At 46.0% G+C, this 19,822-nt stretch overlaps 1 protein-coding gene across 1 annotated transcript in view; it reads right to left on the reverse strand.

The window, feature by feature from the left end:
- The window catches only part of LOC115651191 (sodium/hydrogen exchanger 10-like), a 354,344-nt gene that overhangs the window by 320,177 nt on the left and 14,345 nt on the right, over positions 1 to 19,822 (reverse strand). Inside the window, 1 exon segment of the mRNA XM_030562150.1 lies at positions 10,497 to 10,620. Within this exon segment, the coding sequence (XP_030418010.1) occupies positions 10,497 to 10,620 (124 nt within the window).

Genomic DNA, 19,822 nt, shown 5'->3' on the forward strand with positions numbered 1-19,822 from the left:
GGTACTTGCCAGTACCCCTTGGTTAAGTCTATGGTAGAGATGAACTGGGCACGTCCCAACTTCTCCAATAGCTCATCGGTGCGTGGCATTGGATAGTTGTCCGGACGAGTTACCGCATTTAGCTTACGGTAGTCCACGCAAAAGCGTATTTCCCCATCTGGTTTGGGTACCAGAACCACTGGAGATGCCCATGCACTGGTCGATGGGCGGATTATACCCATCTGTAGCATGTTTTGGATCTCCCGTTCTATAGCAGCTTGGGCATGAGGAGACACTCGGTAGGGTGGGGTTCTGATTGGGTGAGCATTACCTGTATCAATGGAGTGGTATGCCCGTTCAGTCCGTCCTGGGGTGGCTGAGAACAATGGGGCGAAGCTAGTGCACAGCTCCTTGATTTGTTGCCGCTGCAGACGTTCCAGGGTGGTTGAGAGGTTCACCTCTTCCACGCCACCGTCTTTTTTTCCGTCGTAGTAGACACCGTCAGGCCACTCAGCATCATCTCCCTGGACTGTAAACTGACAAACCTGTAAGTCTCTGGAATAGAAAGGCTTGAGAGAATTAACATGGTACACTTTAGGCTTTAGTGAGGAATTGGGAAATGCTATGAGGTAGTTTACAGTTCCCAGGCGCTCTTGGACCGTGAATGGCCCTTCCCATGATGCTTCCATCTTATGGGCCTGTTGCGCCTTCAAGACCATAACCTGGTCTCCTACCCTGAAAGAACGTTCTCTGGCATGTTTGTCATACCAGGCCTTTTGCTCTTCCTGAGCATCCTTTAGGTTCTCTCTAGCAAGGGCTAAAGAGCATTGGAGGGTGCTTTGTAGGTTGCTTACAAAGTCCAGAATGTTAGTTCCTGGAGAGGGCGTAAACCCCTCCCATTGCTGCTTCACCAACTGTAATGGCCCCTTAACCTCGTGACCATACACAAGTTCAAATGGTGAAAACCCTAAACTGGGATGTGGTACAGCCCTGTAGGCAAACAGCAACTGCTGCAACACTAGGTCCCAATTATTGGAGAATTCGTTGATGAATTTTCGTATCATGGCCCCCAAAGTTCCATTGAACCTTTCCACCAGGCCATTGGTTTGATGGTGGTACGGGGTGGCAACCAAGTGATTCACCCCATGAGTTTCCCACAGTTTTTCCATGGTCCCTGCCAGGAAATTAGACCCTGAATCTGTAAGGATGTCAGAGGGCCAACCTACCCTGGCAAAGATGTCTGTTAGGGCCAGGCACACAGTGTTAGCCCTGGTGTTGCCTAGAGCTACTGCTTCTGGCCATCGGGTAGCAAAGTCCACTAAAGTCAGTACGTACTGCTTTCCTCTGGGCGTCTTTTTTGGAAAAGGGCCCAGAATATCCACAGCTACTCGCGGAAATGGGACCTCAATTATGGGGAGTGGCTGGAGAGGGGCCTTGACCTGGTCTTGAGGCTTACCCACTCTTTGGCATACCTCACAAGACCGGACATACTTGGCAACATCCTTGCCCATCCCCTCCCAGTGGAAGGACTTCCCCAAGCGGTCCTTGGCTCTGTTCACCCCAGCATGGCCACTGGGATGATCATGGGCTAAGCTTAAGAGCTTCCCCCGGTACTTAGTTGGAACCACCAACTGTTTTTGCGGCTGCCATTCTTCCCGGTGTCCACCAGAAAGAATTTCCTTGTATAAAAGTCCTTGGTCTATAACAAACCGGGATTGATTAGAAGAGCTGAGAGGCGGTGGGGTGCTCCGTGCCGCCGCCCAAGCTTTCTGAAGGCTGTCATCTGCTTCCTGCTCAGCCTGGAACTGTTCCCTTGAGGCTGGGGTCACCAGTTCTTCCTCAGGCTGTGGACTTGGGCTTGGTCCCTCTGGAAGCGATGTAGGTGATGGGGTTGTTTCCGTTGCTGGTGAACCGCTCTCCGCTGGTGCACCTGAGGGTATTTCAGGCTCTGGCTGAGCCTTTTGGGTATGGCTGTGTTTTGCTTCTGCCAGTTCTGGCTCGCTGGCGCCCTCTGGCGTTGAGGTTGAAGATGTGGTTGCACTTGCTGGTGCTGGTTGCTGTTCCAGTTCCGGGCCTGGGACTGGAGATGCTGTGGCTGTTTCAGTGGTAGGCATGGAATCCGGGTCCACTACCTCTGTCTGGGTCTCTGGTAACACAGACGGGGCCTCTGTGGACGGCTCAGGAACAGGAATGGGTCTGGAAGCTTGCCTGGTTTGGCTACGGGTAACCATTCCCACTCTCTTGGCCCGCCTCACCTGGTTGGCCAAGTCTTCCCCCAGTAGCATGGGGATAGAATAATTGTCATAGACTGCAAAAGTCCACATTCCTGACCAGCCTTTGTACTGGACAGGCAGTTGAGCTGTAGGCAAGTCTACAGCTTGTGACATGAAGGGGTAAATTGTAACTTTGGCCTTTGGGTTGATGAATTTGGGGTCAACGAAGGATTGGTGGATAGCAGACACTTGTGCCCCCGTGTCTCTCCACGCAGTAACCTTCTTTCCGCCCACTCTCAAATTTTCCCTTCGCTCCAAGGGTATTTGAGAGGCATCTGGGCCTGGGGATCTTTGGTGTGATGGTGGTGTAATGAATTGCACTCGCATGGTGTTCTTTGGACAGTTGGCCTTGATATGTCCCAGTTCATTACACTTAAAGCATCTTCCATCTGATGGGTCACTGGGCCGAGGTGAGTTACTGGAGACTGGTGAGGTTGAAGGGTAGGATATCTGTGGCTTTACTTGGGTGGTATGTGGGGTCTTTGGCTGTCCTCGGTTGTAGGGTTTATGGTCTGTGTGCCCCCTGGGGTAATCGTTCCCCTTGACAGTAGCTTTCTTGCTTTCTGCCAGTTCCATCCATTTGGCTCCAATCTCCCCCGCCTCAGCGATATCTTTGGGATTTCTATCTTGTATGTACCGTGTGATGTCTTCAGGAACACCATCCAAGAACTGCTCCATTTGTATGAGGAGGTTCAGTTCTTCCAAGGTTTGAATGTTGTTCCTGTTAGCCAGGCCTCATAGTTTTTTGCAATGTAGTAGGCGTGTTTGGGAAATGACACCTCTGGTTTCCACTTTTGGGTTCTGAAGCGCCGACGGGCATGATCTGGGGTTATTCCCATCCTGTATCTGGCCTTGGTTTGAAAAAGTTTATAGTCATTCATTTGCGGCTTGGGCATTTCAGCTGCCACCTCTGCTAAAGGTCCACTGAGTTGTGGCCTTAATTCTACCATGTACTGGTCTTCGGGGATGCTGTACCCAAGACAGGCTCTTTCAAAATTTTCCAAGAAGGCCTCGGTGTCATCACCTGCCTTGTAGGTGGGAAATTTCCTGTGCTGTGGAGCAATAATTGGCGCCGGGTTGTTAGGGTTGGCTGGCACATGCAGCCCAGCTTTTGCCAAGTCCAGTTCATGTTTTCTCTGTTTTTCCTTCTCTTCATTCTCTTTTTGTTGTTTTTTCCATTTCTTTTTGGTGTTTTTTCCATGTCTCGGCGGTGGGCCGCCTCTTCTTCTTCTTGCTTCCTTCTGTGGGCCAACTCATCTTCTGCTTGTTTCCTTCGGTAGGCTACCTCTTCTTCTTCTAGTTTTCTTTTGTGTGCTGCCTCTTGGGCTGCCTGTTCTCTTTGGAAGGCTGCCAGTTTGATGCTTTCTTCCTTTTCTTTTATCTCCATCTCTTTTTGTTTTATTTCCAGTTGTCGCCTGTGTTCAGCTTCTTTTAATTGGTCTTTGGCCTCCATTTTTGTCCTGGTAGACATGGTTCCTGTTTTCTTGTGTTGGGGTACCCTCCGGTGTTTCTCTTTTGAACTGCAGGCTCTGTTGCCTCCTGAAGTCTGCCTAGCAACAGTGCTTTTTTCCCTTTCTCTCTCTAGCTAATGTTCAATGAAGGGAAACCAGAAAAACCACTTTATTTGCATGCATATAAGTGCTGGTACTTGCCTCCTAATGGGAGGGCTATTGCATGACAAAAGACCCTTAACAGTTTGGTAATGGCTTCTTGCTTATATTGCAAGCCCCAAACTGCCAGATAGAGCAGAAAAAAAAAATTCTCTCTGGTTCCCTTTTAAAACCAAACTGTTTCTCTCTGCTAAAAAGCCCTTAGCAGAGAAAAGAAAAATATAATATTCCTACTGGCTTCTGGATTCCGTCTATATCCCGCCGCTGCCACTCATGTTATAACCTTATTCCCAGATCTGGACCTTAGCGTCCAAAATATGGGGGTTAGCATGAAAACCTCCAAGCTTAGTTACCAGCTTGGACCTGGTACCTGCTGCCACCACCCAAAAAATTAGAGTGTTTTGGGGCACTCTGGTCCCCCTGAAAAACCTTCCCTGGGGACCCCAAGACCCAAATCCCTTGAGTCTCACAACAAAGGGAAATAATCCTGATTCCCTTCCCCCCTCCAGGTGCTCCTGGAGAGATACACAGACACAAGCTCTGTGAAACTACGCAGAGTGATTCCCCCTCTCCGTTCCCAATCCTGGAACAAAAGCCCTTTCCTCTTCACCCAGAGGAAATGCAAAATCAGGCTAGCAATCCACCACACAGCTCTCCCCTTGATTTCTTCCTCCCACCAATTCCCTGGTGAGTACAGACTTAATTTCCCTGAAGTAAAGAAAAACTCCAACAGGTCTTAAAAGAAAGCTTTATATAAAAAAGAAAGAAAAAATACAAATGGTCTCTCTGTATTAAGATGATACAATACAGGGCTAATTTCTTAAAGAATATTGAATAAACAGCCTTATTCAAAAAGAATACAAATCAAAGCACTCCAGCACTTATATTCATGCAAATACCAAAGAAAAGAAACCATAGAACTTACTATCTGATCTCTTTGTCCTTACACTTAGAAACAGAAGATTAGAAAATAGAACTACTTCTCCAAAGCTCAGAGGAAGCAGGCAGGCAGACAAAAGACTCAGAGACACAATTCCCTCCACCCAAAGTTGAAAAAATCCAGTTTCCTGATTGGTTCTCTGGTCAGGTGTTTCAGGTGAAAGAGACATTAACCCTTAGCTATCTGTTTATGACAAGAGTCACAACCTTTCGTAGCAGCAGCTTAATGATTGCTTTGGCTACTTGCAGCACAGCAGCCCCCACAGTAGATTTTCCCACTCCAAATTGATTCCCGACTGACCGGTAGCTGTCTGGCGTTGCAAGCTTCCAGAGGGCTATTGCCACTCGCTTCTCCACTGTGAGGGCTGCTCTCATCTTGGTATTATGGCATTTCAGGGCAGGAGAACGCAAGTCCCAAAGTTCAAAGAAAGTGCTCTTACACATGCGAAAGTTTCGCAAGCCACTGCGAATCGTCCCACACCTGCAAAACTATGCGGTCCCACCAGTCTGTGCTTGTTTCCCGGGCCCAAAATCGGCGTTCAATGGGTAGAACCTCCCCCATTACCAGCAGGAGCTCCAAAGCGCAGGGGCCCGCGGTTAGGGAGAATTCCGTTTCCATGTCCTCATCACTCTCATCGCCGCGTTGCCATAGCTGCCTCCTCCTCGCCTGCCTTTGCAGTTCATGGTTCACCACAGACAGCACAAGAATGCGCAAGGTGTTTACAACATCCACGATTGCACTATTGATCTGAGCAGGGTCCATGCTTGCTGTGCTATGGCGTTTGCTCAGTTCACCCAGGAAAAAAGGAGTGAAATGGTTGTCTGCTGCTTTCAGGAAGGGAGGGGTGAGGCTGTACTCAGAACCACCCGCAACAATGATTTTTGCCCCGTCAGGCACTGGGATCTCAACCCAGAATTCCAAGGGGCAGGGGAGACTGCGGGAACTATGGGATAGCTACGGAATAGCTACCCACAGTGCAACGCTCCAGAAATCGATGCTAGCCTCAGATCATGGACGCACACCGCCGAATTAATGTGCCTAGTGTGGCCGCGTGCAATCGACTTTATAATATCTGTTTTATAAAACCGGTATATGTTAATTCAAAATTATCCTGTAGACATAGCCTTAGGAAGCATTATTGACAGTGCTGGAGGATGCTTAAAAGATGTGGATCCTTGCAAAGCAGCAGCTGTTGTCATATTTCAGGCCTTTCTGTGGACTCTATGGGGAAGTCTGGACCCCAAGCAGCAGATCTACAGAATCATGGCTATACCAACTCTGTTGTGTGGCAGCGAAATGTGAGCACCAAGGAAGGCCATAGAGCACTAAATTGACATTTTTGATTCTTGTTGTCTTCATCAGCTATTTCATGTTAAATGGCAGTTCAAGATCAGAAATAAGGATATTCAAAGCTGAACCCAGCAACCATATCCATCAGCACTAATTCAGTTTCAGCAGCTTTCTTGGCATAGACATATTATTAGGATGGAAGACCAAAGTGTTTACACCAAGGAAATGCAGCTACACCACCAGCAATCAAGTGGCAGTGAAAAAGGTTTGATGGCAGCTAAGATTGCCAACGATGGACATAAACTGCATATCAAGCATGACCACCTTAATGACTAGCTAGAGATCCATTTGGGCAGTGAGCTATCTGCAAGAAGGTTAAGTCCCTTTGGGATCTGCCACGATGATAATAGCGTGTCAAGAAGCATGATGATAAATTGTAAAGGGTTCTGAGAAGAGCCACAAAAATGATTAAAGAATTGGAAAATATATCTTACAATGATAGACTCAAGGATCTCAATCTATTTAGCTTGGCAAAGAGAAGGTCATGGGATCACTTGATTGTAGGGGAAAATATTTGATAATGGGTTCTTCAAACTAGCAAACAAAGGCATAACATGATACAATGGCTGAAAGTTGAAGCTAGACAAATTGAGACTGGAAATAAGGTGTAAATTTTTAACAGTGAGGGTAATTAATCATTGGAACAATTTAACAAAAGTTGTGGTGGATTATCTATCAGTGGACATTTTTAACTCAAGAATGGATTTTTTTTAAGGATATGCTCTACTTCAAACAGGAATTATTTCAGATAAGTTCTGTGGCCTGTATTATACAGGAGGACAGAGTAGATGATTATAGTGGTCCCTTCTGGCCTTCAGATGTATGAATCTATATGATTACATCCAATATTTTCCATAAGACTCTACCTCATACAATGCACAGGACGAACAGTTGTTCACTGAATGGGTAGCTAGTCAATATTTCTTTTTTATCCTCATCATTCGGTGTGTAACGCCATACATTGTTTGCTGCACACCATCCAAACCCTGCATTGAATATAATTATTAATTTCCTCATTGGCTTTTCTACAGTGGTGTCATCATAGGCCTGGTCTACACTGGGGAAGGGGGCGGGGAAACTGATCTAAGGTCAATGAGAATAGTGTAGCTGAAGTCAACGCATCTTAGATCAAATAAAATTATTTACTTCATGTCCTCAAGGCGCTGGATCGACAGCCGCAGCTCTCCCATCAACTTTGCTTCTGTCTCTTGCACTGCTGGAGTTCAGCAGTCGACGGGAGAGCGATCGGGGATCGATTTATCGCGTCTACACTACACGCGATAAATTGCTCCCCAACAGATCGATCGCTACCTGCCGGGTAATATGGACATACCCATAATATCTTAACATTTTACAAATGTTAATGAACCTATCTTCACAAAATCCATGAGATTAGGTGAATATTATCCCCATTTTACACATGGGAAAATTCAGGGACAGAGATTAAAAACAAAATTGCCAAAAACATCAGCTAATTTTGGGTGCCCAATGAGATGCCTAGAGCTTCATTTTTTTCAGTATACTTAGCATTTTACAGCATTTATATCTTAAGAGCAGAGCTCCCATTGACCTCACTTGCGAGTTCTCGGCACTTCAGCAAATCAGACCTGTGTCTCATGCTGGGTACTCAGATAATGATGAACATACCATGGACATCTATGAAAGTTTCGGTTTAAGTGATTTGCCCTGTATCACAAAGAAGCTCTGGGGCATGGGCAGGGACAGAGTCCAGTTCTCCAATGTGACATTCAACTGTCTTAACCATGAGGCAATCCCCTCTCTTCCTGCAGTTCCCTTCCTCATTCATCACACACTTTCCAACCTCTGCAACAAATGAGGCAGCAATCCTACACACAAAATCTTCATTCACCTAACATCCCGAATGAGTTTCCAAAGCACGGTCCATCAGGTGCACCATATGAGGTAGAGATTCTGAAGAAAATATACTGTGAGATCATGTAACTAAAGACTGTACTAATGCATAAACAAGAGGGCCAGTTAAGGTTGCATGAGCACACCTAATTCTATCATTTCCTAACTTTGCATACTGGACTTTGCAATCTTAATATTCTTCTAAAAATTTTGGATGCAATTTCCTTTTTAAAAACCCATAAAACTGAAAAGAACAAAAATTCCATTCCGTGGAACCATAACGATCCCCAATGCGGTCTTCAGCAGGATTGGGTTGATCTCTAGAGCCACAGCATAGTCCTCTGTCACAGAAGGATTGGGTTGATCTCTAGAGCCACAGCATAGTCCTCTGTCACAGAAGGATTGGGTTGATCTCTAGAGTCACAGCATAGTCCTCTGTCACTTGAGTTATTGTAGTAACTGGTAGTAGTATAAGACTTTTCCATGTGAACCTGCCATTTGAGGGGGATGGAGACACACTTGGCCCAAAAGTTTTCACAACTATTTACTAGAAAGCAAAGGAATGTTGAGACTCAAGAATAATATGTTAAAATCTAAATTCTGTCAGGGAACGTAGTAACTAGTGGTAACAGACCCTTCTGCCCCTGTGCCCCACAAGCCTTTCCCTGGCCCCTTCTGCCCTATCCCCACCACCTCAGTTCCTGCTCCTCTCTGGCATGGTCCATTTTCCCCAAGCTTAACTGCTGCCTCTGTCCTCACTCATTGCTCCTATTGCCCTTATCCTTTGCTCTTTCCCCTCTTCACCACATCTCCTTCTCTTATCACTTGTTCATATCTCCCCTTGCTGTCCTGCTGCTATTCCCTTCCCCACAAGCTCCTAAATCCACCCCTGAGCTCCTGTGTGTCTCTGCCCTGCATATCTCACCCCCTCCACCTACACTCCTGATCCTTTTGCATTCAAGTCTGTCTGGTTCCTCCTCCTCACTGACTAGGTGCCAGCACCAGGAGCACTGACAGCACGGGAAAGACAGTCTGCCTGCTCTCTGTCCACATACCCAATGCCAAGCAGCATCCAGCAGCTAAGAGAAGCAGTTGCAGGGAAAGTCCTGCTTGTCCTTTCCAACTCTGAGATAACACATGCACAATCCGGTCAGCATACAGGAGTTGCAAGGGGACAAAGCATGCTCAGTGCAGACTGACTCTTTAGAGAATTTAGCTTTCAAACTCTAACTAGACTCCACTGAGCATGTGCCCAATTTGGGTAAATTTTCACAGACACAGTAAAAGGCACAACTCTGACACAAGGGCAACCCTGCCCCAATGACAAATTTAAAGTATCTTGTTCCACTGGAGAGAGGTGCTAAGTTTTTCAATGAAAGAGTTGTAAGAATTATTCTTTTACATGGGCAAAAAGTGTTTTTCCATAACCTTGTTCTTGGAAACAGCTTTATCATTTTAGATGAAACTTGCCAGACACGTTCGATTCATACAGACCTCTAGCATGGAAATTTTCATCCCAAACAGTTTAAGTTTGTCAAAGTTATAAGCAACTGAAACACAATCTTATAATGAAAAATGCATGCAAACTTAACTACAGGTATCACCTTCTGAGCCACCTATGCTGTTTATTATTTTTATATATTTAGGAGCAACCAACTAATCCTCATCCATTTATGTTTTTTCATAGGTAGAAGCCTTACTCTCTGTTCAGCTAGTTTTATTTATCAGCAGTAGGCAGTGCCAGCCAAATCAGCATCTTTTAAACAACTGGCTTAAAAGTGCAGCTGTCGAAGGAATACTGGAACTGTAGCATAGAAAGGAGCACCTTTGCCCTCTCTCGAGATTGAGGAACAATTCTGGATGTTGAGGGATGGGGGCATGCTAAAGAAGACACTCTTCATGAGCAAAGATAATAGAATTAGCTGGAGGTGCTGAAAGGAGCACTCACTCCAGAAAAATTTGTGGCAGCCTGGGTAACCATGGGACAACTCTCCTCCCTGAAGAGACTGAATGGATGTCTGACAGGGTTATGAAGGAGAAAACAAGATTGGCACAAGTCTCCTGAGGAGTACACTGGATCTTTTACAGTAAAGTTGCCTCTAAGCTCTCTGTTGAGCAGACCTTTTCCAATACCCTCCCCTACAGACCTTAAGATCAGCACTGGAAAGACAGAGAAATTGAGGGCTGTGACCCACCCCAGTTCTCTCTCCCCAAGACCTCTCTCTTCTTCACTCCAGGTTGAGATAGGCAAACTCCCAACTCACAGATGAGATGGCGCTACATTTAAAAAAGTAAAAAGGTTTCTAAAGTCCTATTCCTCCAATTAAGCTTTTCCTTTTCTTTTTATAATTTATAATGTATATCAAATCATTGCAACCACTTTACAGCCACAAAGAAAAACAAGGACACAATTACCTCTCATCTTTTCCATATAATGAACTCTAATAGCAAGTTTCTGAAATCACATCTTACCTGCCAAAATGATTTCCGAAATATATAAAAATCCATTTCAAAAGCAGCAGTAAATATTATAACAGGTGTGAACATATGAAGAAACAGGATCGGATCAATTTCTGCAACGTATTCTGTCAAAATGCTTAACTGACAATACAAAAGAAAGTAAAGTACACTTATTAAGTGATTTCTGGAAAAAAAAATATATTATGAAATGGGAGGGGGAATTAAAAATTTTTTCCTATCTGTAAATCTGCAAGGATATTAAGTAATCATCATTTTGGACCAACTGGTTTCCCTTTGCTGTTCAAACTGTCAAGACAATATGATCAGTCATCGACTTCTAAATATTTGTCATTCTCCTCTCACCAAACTGCACTGCCTCTTTTAACAATTTGGACCAATGGGCTCCAAGTAACAGTGCACACAGGTTCCCCAGCTGGGGAGGAAAGGCCATGACAAAATGACAATGCTTAGCACCCACATATGGCCAAGCATCTGTGAAGCTGACAGTAAAAGTCAGTAGTGCCTTGTAACAAATATACATAGACTGCCAGATGACGGCCTTGCACAACTCTTTCACAGAAGGCCTCTCCCTCTAAACCTAGGAACACAGTATGAAAGATACCTGAGGAGAAAACATTGCAGTTTTATATACAAAATAAATGAAGGTTATTTACCTGTAACTAGAGTTCTTTGAGATGGACTCTGCATATTCACATTCTTCGGACGCACCAACCAGTGCAGATTGGATTGTGGAACCTGCTGACTCAGCGTCCACTAGAGCACACATGCACCCCTCCTACTCCTTCCCTCATCATTCAAGCACATTCTGAGGGGGAGGCTATAAAAGGGGGCATGGTGCCACCTGCTACCTCAGTTCCTGCCACTGCTAATATAGAGTATAAAATTGATTAGAACTCAGCAGAAAAGGAGAAGGCAGACTGGGAATATGAATATGCAGAGTTTACCTCAAACAACTCCACCTACATGTAAGTAACTTCCATTTCTCCTTCAAGTGTCCTCTGTATATTTCTATTCTTGGGATCATTTGGCGAGCACTAAATAAAAAAGGTAGAGGGACACGGGGTCCTCCTAATTAAAAATTGAAGCACCACTCTGCCAAACTGAGCCTCAGGTCTAGCTGCAAAATCTAAAGCATAATGTTAAGTTAAAGAGTGACTAGAACTCCAAGTGGTAACTTTGCAATTTCAGTAAGGGGAACACGTATAGCACATAGAACAGGGGTAGCTATTGCTCATGTGTAATGAATTCTAAGACCCCCAGGAGGAGAAACAGAAGAGATCTTATAACTCTCCTCTATATACTGCCTAACCCATCTAGACAAGGACTGTGTAGTGATAGCTTGGCCTTTGAAATTTTCAGCATAAGAAATGAATAATTTGAGAAGCCCAAAACTCCTCAGTCCTATTCACATAATATGGCAAAACTCTCTTGGCATCTAAACAATGTAATCCAGACTCCCCTTATGAGCATGAGGTCTAGGAAAGAAGACCAGTAAATTAATAGATTAACATGACAGTCCAAAATTACTTCAAGAAAAAATATGGGCTGATGTCTAAGTACAACTTTGACTTCATGAGTAACAGTGTAGGGAGGGTCAGCAATCAAAGCATGCAGTTCACAAATTCTTCTAACATATGTGACTGATATTATAAGAGCTGTTTTAATTTAAAGATGAAAAAAAGAACACCCTGACAGAGTTCAAATGGTGAAAACATAAGTTTGTTAATACCAAGTTTAAATCCCATGGAAGAACTGGATTTTTTACTGGCAGATACAAGTTTAATAAATCCTTCAAAATCTTTTTAAAAGTCATGTGAAAAGATATTTATTATCAGTAGATGTATAAGAAGCTACTATTGCTGCTAAATGTACTTTAAGTGAGGCAATAAACACATTTTTAAAGTTAAATAAATATTCTAAAATACACTGAATAGGAGCTGACGCAAGATCAATATCCTTATCATAGAATTGTGGAATCGTAGGAATGGAGGGGACCTCGAAAGGTCATCTAGTCCAGTTCCCTGCACTCACGGCAAAACAAAGTATTATCTAGACCAGGGGTTCTCAACCTTTTTCCTTTCTGTGCCCCCCCCCCACTATGCTATAAAAACTTCATGGTCCACCTGTGCCACCACCACTGGTTTTTGACATATAAAAGACAGGACTGGCATTAGGGGGTAGCAAGCAGGGCAGCTGCCTGGGGCCCCATGCCACAGCAGGCCCCACAGAGCTAAGTTGCTCAGGCTTCAACTTCAAACCCAGGTGGCAGAGCTCAGGGCTTCAGCTCTGCACAGTGGGGCTTCAGCTTTCTGCCCTGGGCTCCAATGAGTCTAACACTGGCCCTGCTTGGTGGACCCCCTGAAACCTGCCTGTGGCCCCCCAGGAGGGCCCAGACCCCTGGTTGAGAACTGCTGATCTAGACCATCCCTGACAGATGTTTGTCCAACCTGCTCTTAAAAATCTCCAATGATGGAGATTACACAACCTCTCTGTGAAATTTATTCCAGTGTTTAACCATCATGACAGCTGGGATGTTTTCCCTAATGTCCAACCTAAAACACCCTTGCTGCAATTTAAGCCTATTGCTTCTTGTACTATCCTGAGGTTAAGATGAATATTTTTTCTCCCTCCTCCTAGTAACAAACATTTTATATATCTGAAAACTCTTATGTCCCCTCTCAGTCTTCTCTTTTCCAGACTAAATGTCCTAAACAGATAGCTAAGGGTTAATGTCTCTTTCACCTGAAGCACCTGACCAGAGGACCAATCAGGAAACCAGATTTTTTCAACTTTGGGTGGAGGGAAGTTTGTGTCTGAGTCTTTGTTTTCTGTCTGCCTGCTTTCTCTGAGCTTTGGAGAAGTAGTTCTATTTTCTAATCTTCTGTTTCTAAGTGTAAGGACAAAGAGATCAGATAGTAAGTTATATGGTTTCTTTTCTTTGGTATTTGCATGAATATAAGTGCTGGAGTGCTTTGATTTGTATTCTTTTTGAATAAGGCTGTTTATTCAATATTCTTTTAAGCAATTGACACTGTATTGTGTCACCTTAATACAGAGAGACCATTTGTATGTATTTTTCTTTCTTTTTATATAAAGCTTTCTTTTAAGACATGTTGAAGTTTTCTTTACTGGGAAATTTCAGGAACATTGAGTCTGTACTCACCAGGGAATTGGTGGGAGGAAGAAATCAGGGGGGAGATCTGTGTGTGTTGGATTTGCTAGCCTGATTTTGCATTCCCTCTGGGTGAAGAGGAAAGTACTTTTTATTTCCAGGACTGGGAACGGAGAGGGGGAGTCACTCTGTTTGGATTCACAGAGCTTGTGTCTGTGTATCTCTCCAGGAACACCTGCAGGGGGGGAAGGGAAAAAAAATTATTTCCCTTTGTTGTGAGACTCAAGGGATTTGGGTCTTGGGGTCCCCAGGGAAGGTTTTCAGGGGGACCAGAGTGCCCCAAAACACTCTAATTTTTTGGGTGGTGGCAGCAAGTACCAGGTCCAAGCTGGTAGCTAAGCTTGGAGGTTTTCATGCTAACCCCCATATTTTGGACGCTAAGGTCCAAATCTGGGACTAAGGTTACGACACTAAATAAACCTAATTTTTAAATCAAGCAATTATACAACAAATCTTTTCTATATCAAATCATAACATTTTCTAGTTGACTGTTCTTGAATTGAAACACATTGCACATCGAAGGAGCAAGATTTCTCTAAATCTGTTAAAGTCCTATTCCCCAAGCTGCTAGATCTAACGGTTGAGGATCTGGATAAAAGACTCCCTTGCTGCTGGAACAGCACATCCAGTGTTATTGGTAGAAGCTGTCATTTTCTTTGCATAAGAAAAATAAGTCCATGTATGTGACACACTGTACCTCAAAATAGGAACTCTGGAACCCCCATATTCAATACTGTCATATGATCATGCTATGTTTTGTACAATGCATGCCTTGCGAGGTATTATTTTAAAAGTCTTGATCTGTTGAACCTTAATATAATGTTGAACTGTATGTACTATGGAGTATCATTGTATATGAAGTATTGCTATATGTGTTACTGTGAGGTTGGGAGATGCCCACAGCTGGTCTTTTCAGCAACGATAAAGGAGCAACTATCACTGGCCAGATAGGCATTGATGGCCAATCAAGAAGAATCCACTATCCCAGAGACTTTTCAAAGAGGGCACGCACACAATGAGGGTAGCCTAATCCCGACGTCACAACAAAGATTCTTCTAGCAGCTGAAAGAAAGTATAAAAAAGCGACAATGACATTATCACTTGGCTTCTCTCCTCCCTCATCTCAACACCTGGAAGATCATTTGGAAGACAGGGACTTTGAACCAGTTCCAAGCTGGGAAGGGAATCCAGCCTGTGTATTGAGAACTGTGAGCTACCTATAACATCTATTAGGGTGAAAGACTGCTTGATTCCAATCTAGCTTAGTCTGTGGAATTTAGACTGTGAATTTATTTTTATTTCCTTTGTAACCTACTTTGATCCCTGTGCCTGCTACTTCTAATCACTTAAAATCTATCTTTCTTTAGTTAATAAATCTGTTTTATATTTTATTTAAAACTGTGTTTTTGGTTGAGGTGCTCAGGAAATCTCAGCTCTGATTACAAAGACTGGTGCATGTCCACTTTCCTTTGAGGAAGCGATAAACTAATTAATGAGCTTGGACTGTCCAAGGGAGTCTTGAACAGTGTAAGGTGGTACACTTCTGGGGTGCAAGGCTTGAGTGTAATTGGTTGGTGCTTCTCTCTGTATGATTCATGAGTGACTTAGAGAGCATTCATGCAATTTTGCAGGGTGAGAGTCCCCAGGTGCTGATGGCTGACTGATCACAGTGCCTGGAAGGGGTTGGCTGCTTGTCACCAACATACCTTTGAGAGTTAAGGGGGCACAGTGGTCCCACAGTTCCAGGTTGGGCTCCAGGGATCCCATCAGAATGTACCATTGCTGTTTCTCCCCTACCAAGTCAACTAGTATCATTTTGGCTGAGTCCAGCCTTATCTTTGCCACCACATTTAATATTAATAGGAAAGAGGGAAAAGAATACATTAGATCAGGGGTCAGCAACCTACCGCACGTGTGCCAAAGGTGGCACGCGAGCTGATTTTGCCTGGCACGCAGCTGCCAGCTGCGTCTCGGCCCGCCAGCCTCTCAGCCCGCTGCCGGATGAGTGAACAGAACCCCAGACTGGCAGGATGCTGAGCAGGACTGGCAGCCAGGACCCCAGACCAGTGGCAGGCGCGCCCCCCGGCTCCTCCCTCACTGTGCTCGGGTTCTGCGGCTCCTGGGAGCATGAGCCGCCGGGACTCTGAGCCTGCTGCGGGAGGGGCGGCAGCGGCTCACGCTCCGAGGAACTGCAGAGCCCGAGGGCGGCAAGAGGGGAGCCAAGAAGCACAGGGGGACCGCCGCCCGCATACATCCACTGCAGGAGCCCCCCCTGGGGGGGGGCACCGGGCCGCAGCCTGGGCAGGCGCACCCCCCAGCTGCCCCCTCACCGCACTCGGGTTCTGCGGATCCCGGAAGTGTGAGCCACCACTGCCCCCCCTGCAGCTCACCCCCTTCTGCTGCCTCAGCACTCTGCGGGGGAGAGGCTTTGCACACAGCAGCCCACGTGAAGCCAACATCTGACCAGCATGGGCATGGTAAGGGGAGTCCCAGGGAGCAAGCAGGGAGAAGGCAGAGGGTTGGATGGGTCAGGAGTTCTGGGGGTCCTGTCAGGGGGCAGAGAATGGTTGGATGGAGCGTGGGAGTCCCTGAGGGTCTGTTTGGGGGTGGAGGTGTGAATAGGGGTTGGGGCAGTCAGGGGACAGGTAGGGGGCAGTCAGGGGACAAGGAGCAGGAGCGGTTCGGGGTTCTGATGGGCAGGGCCGGTGCTACCATTTAGGCAGCCTAGGCAATTGCCTAGGGCGCCAGAATAATTGGTGCCATTTTGCCGGAGGGGGTGGCAGGCGGCTCTGGTGGAGCTGCCGCAGTGGTGCCTGTGGAGGGACCTCTGGTCCGCGGCTCCGGTGGCGCAGTCGTGCCTGCAGACAGTCGGCTCCTCATGCGTCCAGTGGACCTCCCGCAGGCACGACTGCGGCAGCTCCACCAGAGCCGAGGAGCACCGGACCCTCCACAGGCAGCACTGCGGCAGCTCCACTGGAGCCGCGGGACCAGCGCGCGGGGCGGCGAAATTGCCGTGTGCCTAGGGCGCTCAAACCCCTAGCGCCGGTCCTGCTGATGGGGGCAGTCAGGGTGGGAAGTGGGAGGGAGTGGATGGCGGCGGGGCTCGGGCAGGGCTCTCCCTTCTTTTTTGATTGTTGAATATGTATGTGGGCTGGTGCCCACATACATGCACTGCAGCCTGCAGGAGCCCCAAGGGGGGCGCCGGGCCACAGCCTGGGCAGGAGGGGTTGGGGGGCACGGCTTCTCCCCACTAGCAGCGACACCGCCTTTGCAGGGCTGCTGCCCCCCTGCACTGTGCTGACTCCTCCATGGCTGAGGCTCGCTGCTGCCACAAGCAGGATGCTCTGGCTCTCTGGTGCCTCCTCCCTGCTGAGCTGCTGCAGCGGCCCAAGCCCAGCAAAGCCAGTGAGTGGACTCGGGGCAGGGGCCACCTGGGTGAGGTTGGGAGGGCCTGCAGGGGGGCTGTGCACCCTCCAGGGGAGTTCAGGGGGCAGGGAATGGGGAACCTGGTCTGGGGAGCAGCCCCTGGGGTCTATAAAGGCTCATTGAGATTTGCCCCTCAATGAACCGATGTGCAAGGGGGGGGCAAGGTGGAAGTTTTACCTAGGGCGCAAAATATCATTACACTGGTCCTGCCCCAGGGGGTACATGCACCCCAGGTTAAGAACCACTGCACTAAACTGATAAGATCTGCATTTTAAATTTAATTTTAAAGGAAGCTTCTTGAACATTTTAAAAAACTTGTTTACTTTACATACAACAATAGTTTATAGACTTATAGAGAGAGACCTTCTAAAAACATTAGGATGCATTACTAGCATGCGAAACCTTAAATTAGAGTGAATAAGTGAAGACGGCACACCACATCTGAAAGGTTGCCGATCCCTGCATTAGATCAACCCTCCAACTGAGAAAGAACACATCTGTCATCAACTAAATGTCTGAGCCAGCTCTTGAACAGAAGTGGGCACATGGTGTTGAATCTTGTTGTGAAAGGATCTATGTTCAGAAAATCCCAAAGGTTGAAAATGTCCTGAGTCAGTGAATCCTTTAGTGACCATTTGTGCATCTGAGTAGAATCCCTGCTCAGATGACTGATGATCTCATTGTGAATTCTCACTACCATGTAGGTCAATCGAGTGGACTCTAAAATACACCAGACTCATAGCTATATAGACTTTTTGCAAAGTTGTTATGAACAAGTCCTCCATCTTTGCACACATAAAACATTGCTGACCTATCATTTGTAGCAACTTGCTTTACTGTGTTCTATACTTGTGGGAGAAATTACTTGAGAGCTAAATATATGGCCAAGTGAGAGTCTTGGTGATTCCAGAGACCTCAAATGAATAGATTGCTGAGAGAAATCTCTGCTGTGATAACTGGGTTTACAAGTTTATCCCAATTGTGAGCTCAAACATAAGAAGTATTTGAAAGTTCGTAAGATGCCAAAATAACCTATAACAACAAATGCTGATGGGAAATAGGTCAAATTAATAATGAATGCTATAAACAGGTGCAAGAGAACCAGACAGAGACTAAATTAGTCCAAACAAAAAAAAGGTCATATTGATATAATTCAAGGACTATAGAGAAATCATGTATGTTAAAAACAGAAGAACCACAAATTAATCAATCAAAATTGGTGTGTTGGATATTAGACCTAACAGGTGGACAAAATAATAAGAAGGGACTATTCAGCCCACTTTTTTCTTTCTGGGTGTTCTTAAAAAGAGATTTTGGAAAAAAATATATTTTTAATCTATATCTATATCTATATCTATATATCATCCCGTGTCCTTGCACAAGCCAGCTCATCATCTCAACTCATCTCATCTTCCCTGACCCCCAAGAAAAAGAAGCAGACCAGACTGAAAGACTTGCTTCCTGAGATGAAGGCCATTAAGTCTTGCTCAAAGAACTTTGTTTTTCACTTGTGAGTCCTGAAAATCATATCATGACATCCAGTCCTCAGTCCATCAGTGGGGATACCTAATTGCTAGCATCAAGGAAGCACATAAGATCCTGTTCTGCTTCTCTCGTCACTTACTTACTCCTATCCTATATCTCTTTCTCTCTGCCTTTCACCAAATCCTGAAATCAGCTGCACTGTATCAGCATAGTGAAATGAGATGACTACAATCATGCCCTAAGGAGAAAAGACCCAAGCAGATGACATCCTTGAACAGAATGTAAACCAGAGTCCAAACAACAGGTGACCTGCCAGCCAAAGCATCCATTTATAACTGACAAGCCACCCAGTACCAAAAGAAAAAAAAGCTGTATTTCCCCCACCTTTTCTATTCTCTCTCTCCTCCACCTTATGAGCTCCTATTTGTTAGAAACAGGATAAGTAAATACTAGGGCTGTCAAGTGATTAAAATAATTAATCACACTTAATCAAAGTTTAATTCACACTGTTAAACAGAGTCTTTTACTGAGCTAGGTGAGTTCCCTTCAGCTGAGTGAGCCCTTGTTTGCAAGGGAGGGTGGATTTTATCTTAGGGACTCCACATGCAGCAGGGGAAGAGGGGCTAGTGCAGGGAGACTGAACTTGCCAGATCCCCATTCTCTATGGGATACATCCTGGAGCAAAGGGCCAGCTGGGGGCATTGGGACACGACATGTGGGGGGCTGGTCCCCAGAGCATGGGGAAGGTCCCTGGAGCAAGGGGCCGACCAGGGGCAATGGGGCACGGGGCTGTGGGGTGGAGGTGGTTCCCGGAGCAAGGGTCTGGCTGAGGGCAAGGGGGTGGTCAGTCACCATAGCGAGGAGCCAGCCAGGGGCAATGGGGCACAGTGGGGGGATGGGGTGGTCCCCAGAGCAAGAGGTCGGCCAGAGGCAATGGGACACCGCAGAATCAGGATCCTTACCTCTCTGCTATAGCGAGGATGGGAGCCACTTCCTCTTCTCTTCCCGCCCTCTGGTGGCAGCTTGGGTTACTGCGCCTGACTGCACCCTGTCAGATCACCCCACAGCTGATCCCTTCCCTTCCAGCCCAGAGGTATGTGATTAACATGTTGTAACCATGCCTCAATGGGTCACAACTGAGAATGCCAAATTCAGGACAAAGTGCTGAGAAATTGAGCAGATACACTCCAAGACTGGCTAATCCCTCATAGGATACACCAAACCAGCAACAAAA

Source organism: Gopherus evgoodei, chromosome 4 (assembly GCF_007399415.2).
Source record: "Gopherus evgoodei ecotype Sinaloan lineage chromosome 4, rGopEvg1_v1.p, whole genome shotgun sequence".
Classification (NCBI taxonomy): Eukaryota; Metazoa; Chordata; order Testudines; family Testudinidae; genus Gopherus; species Gopherus evgoodei.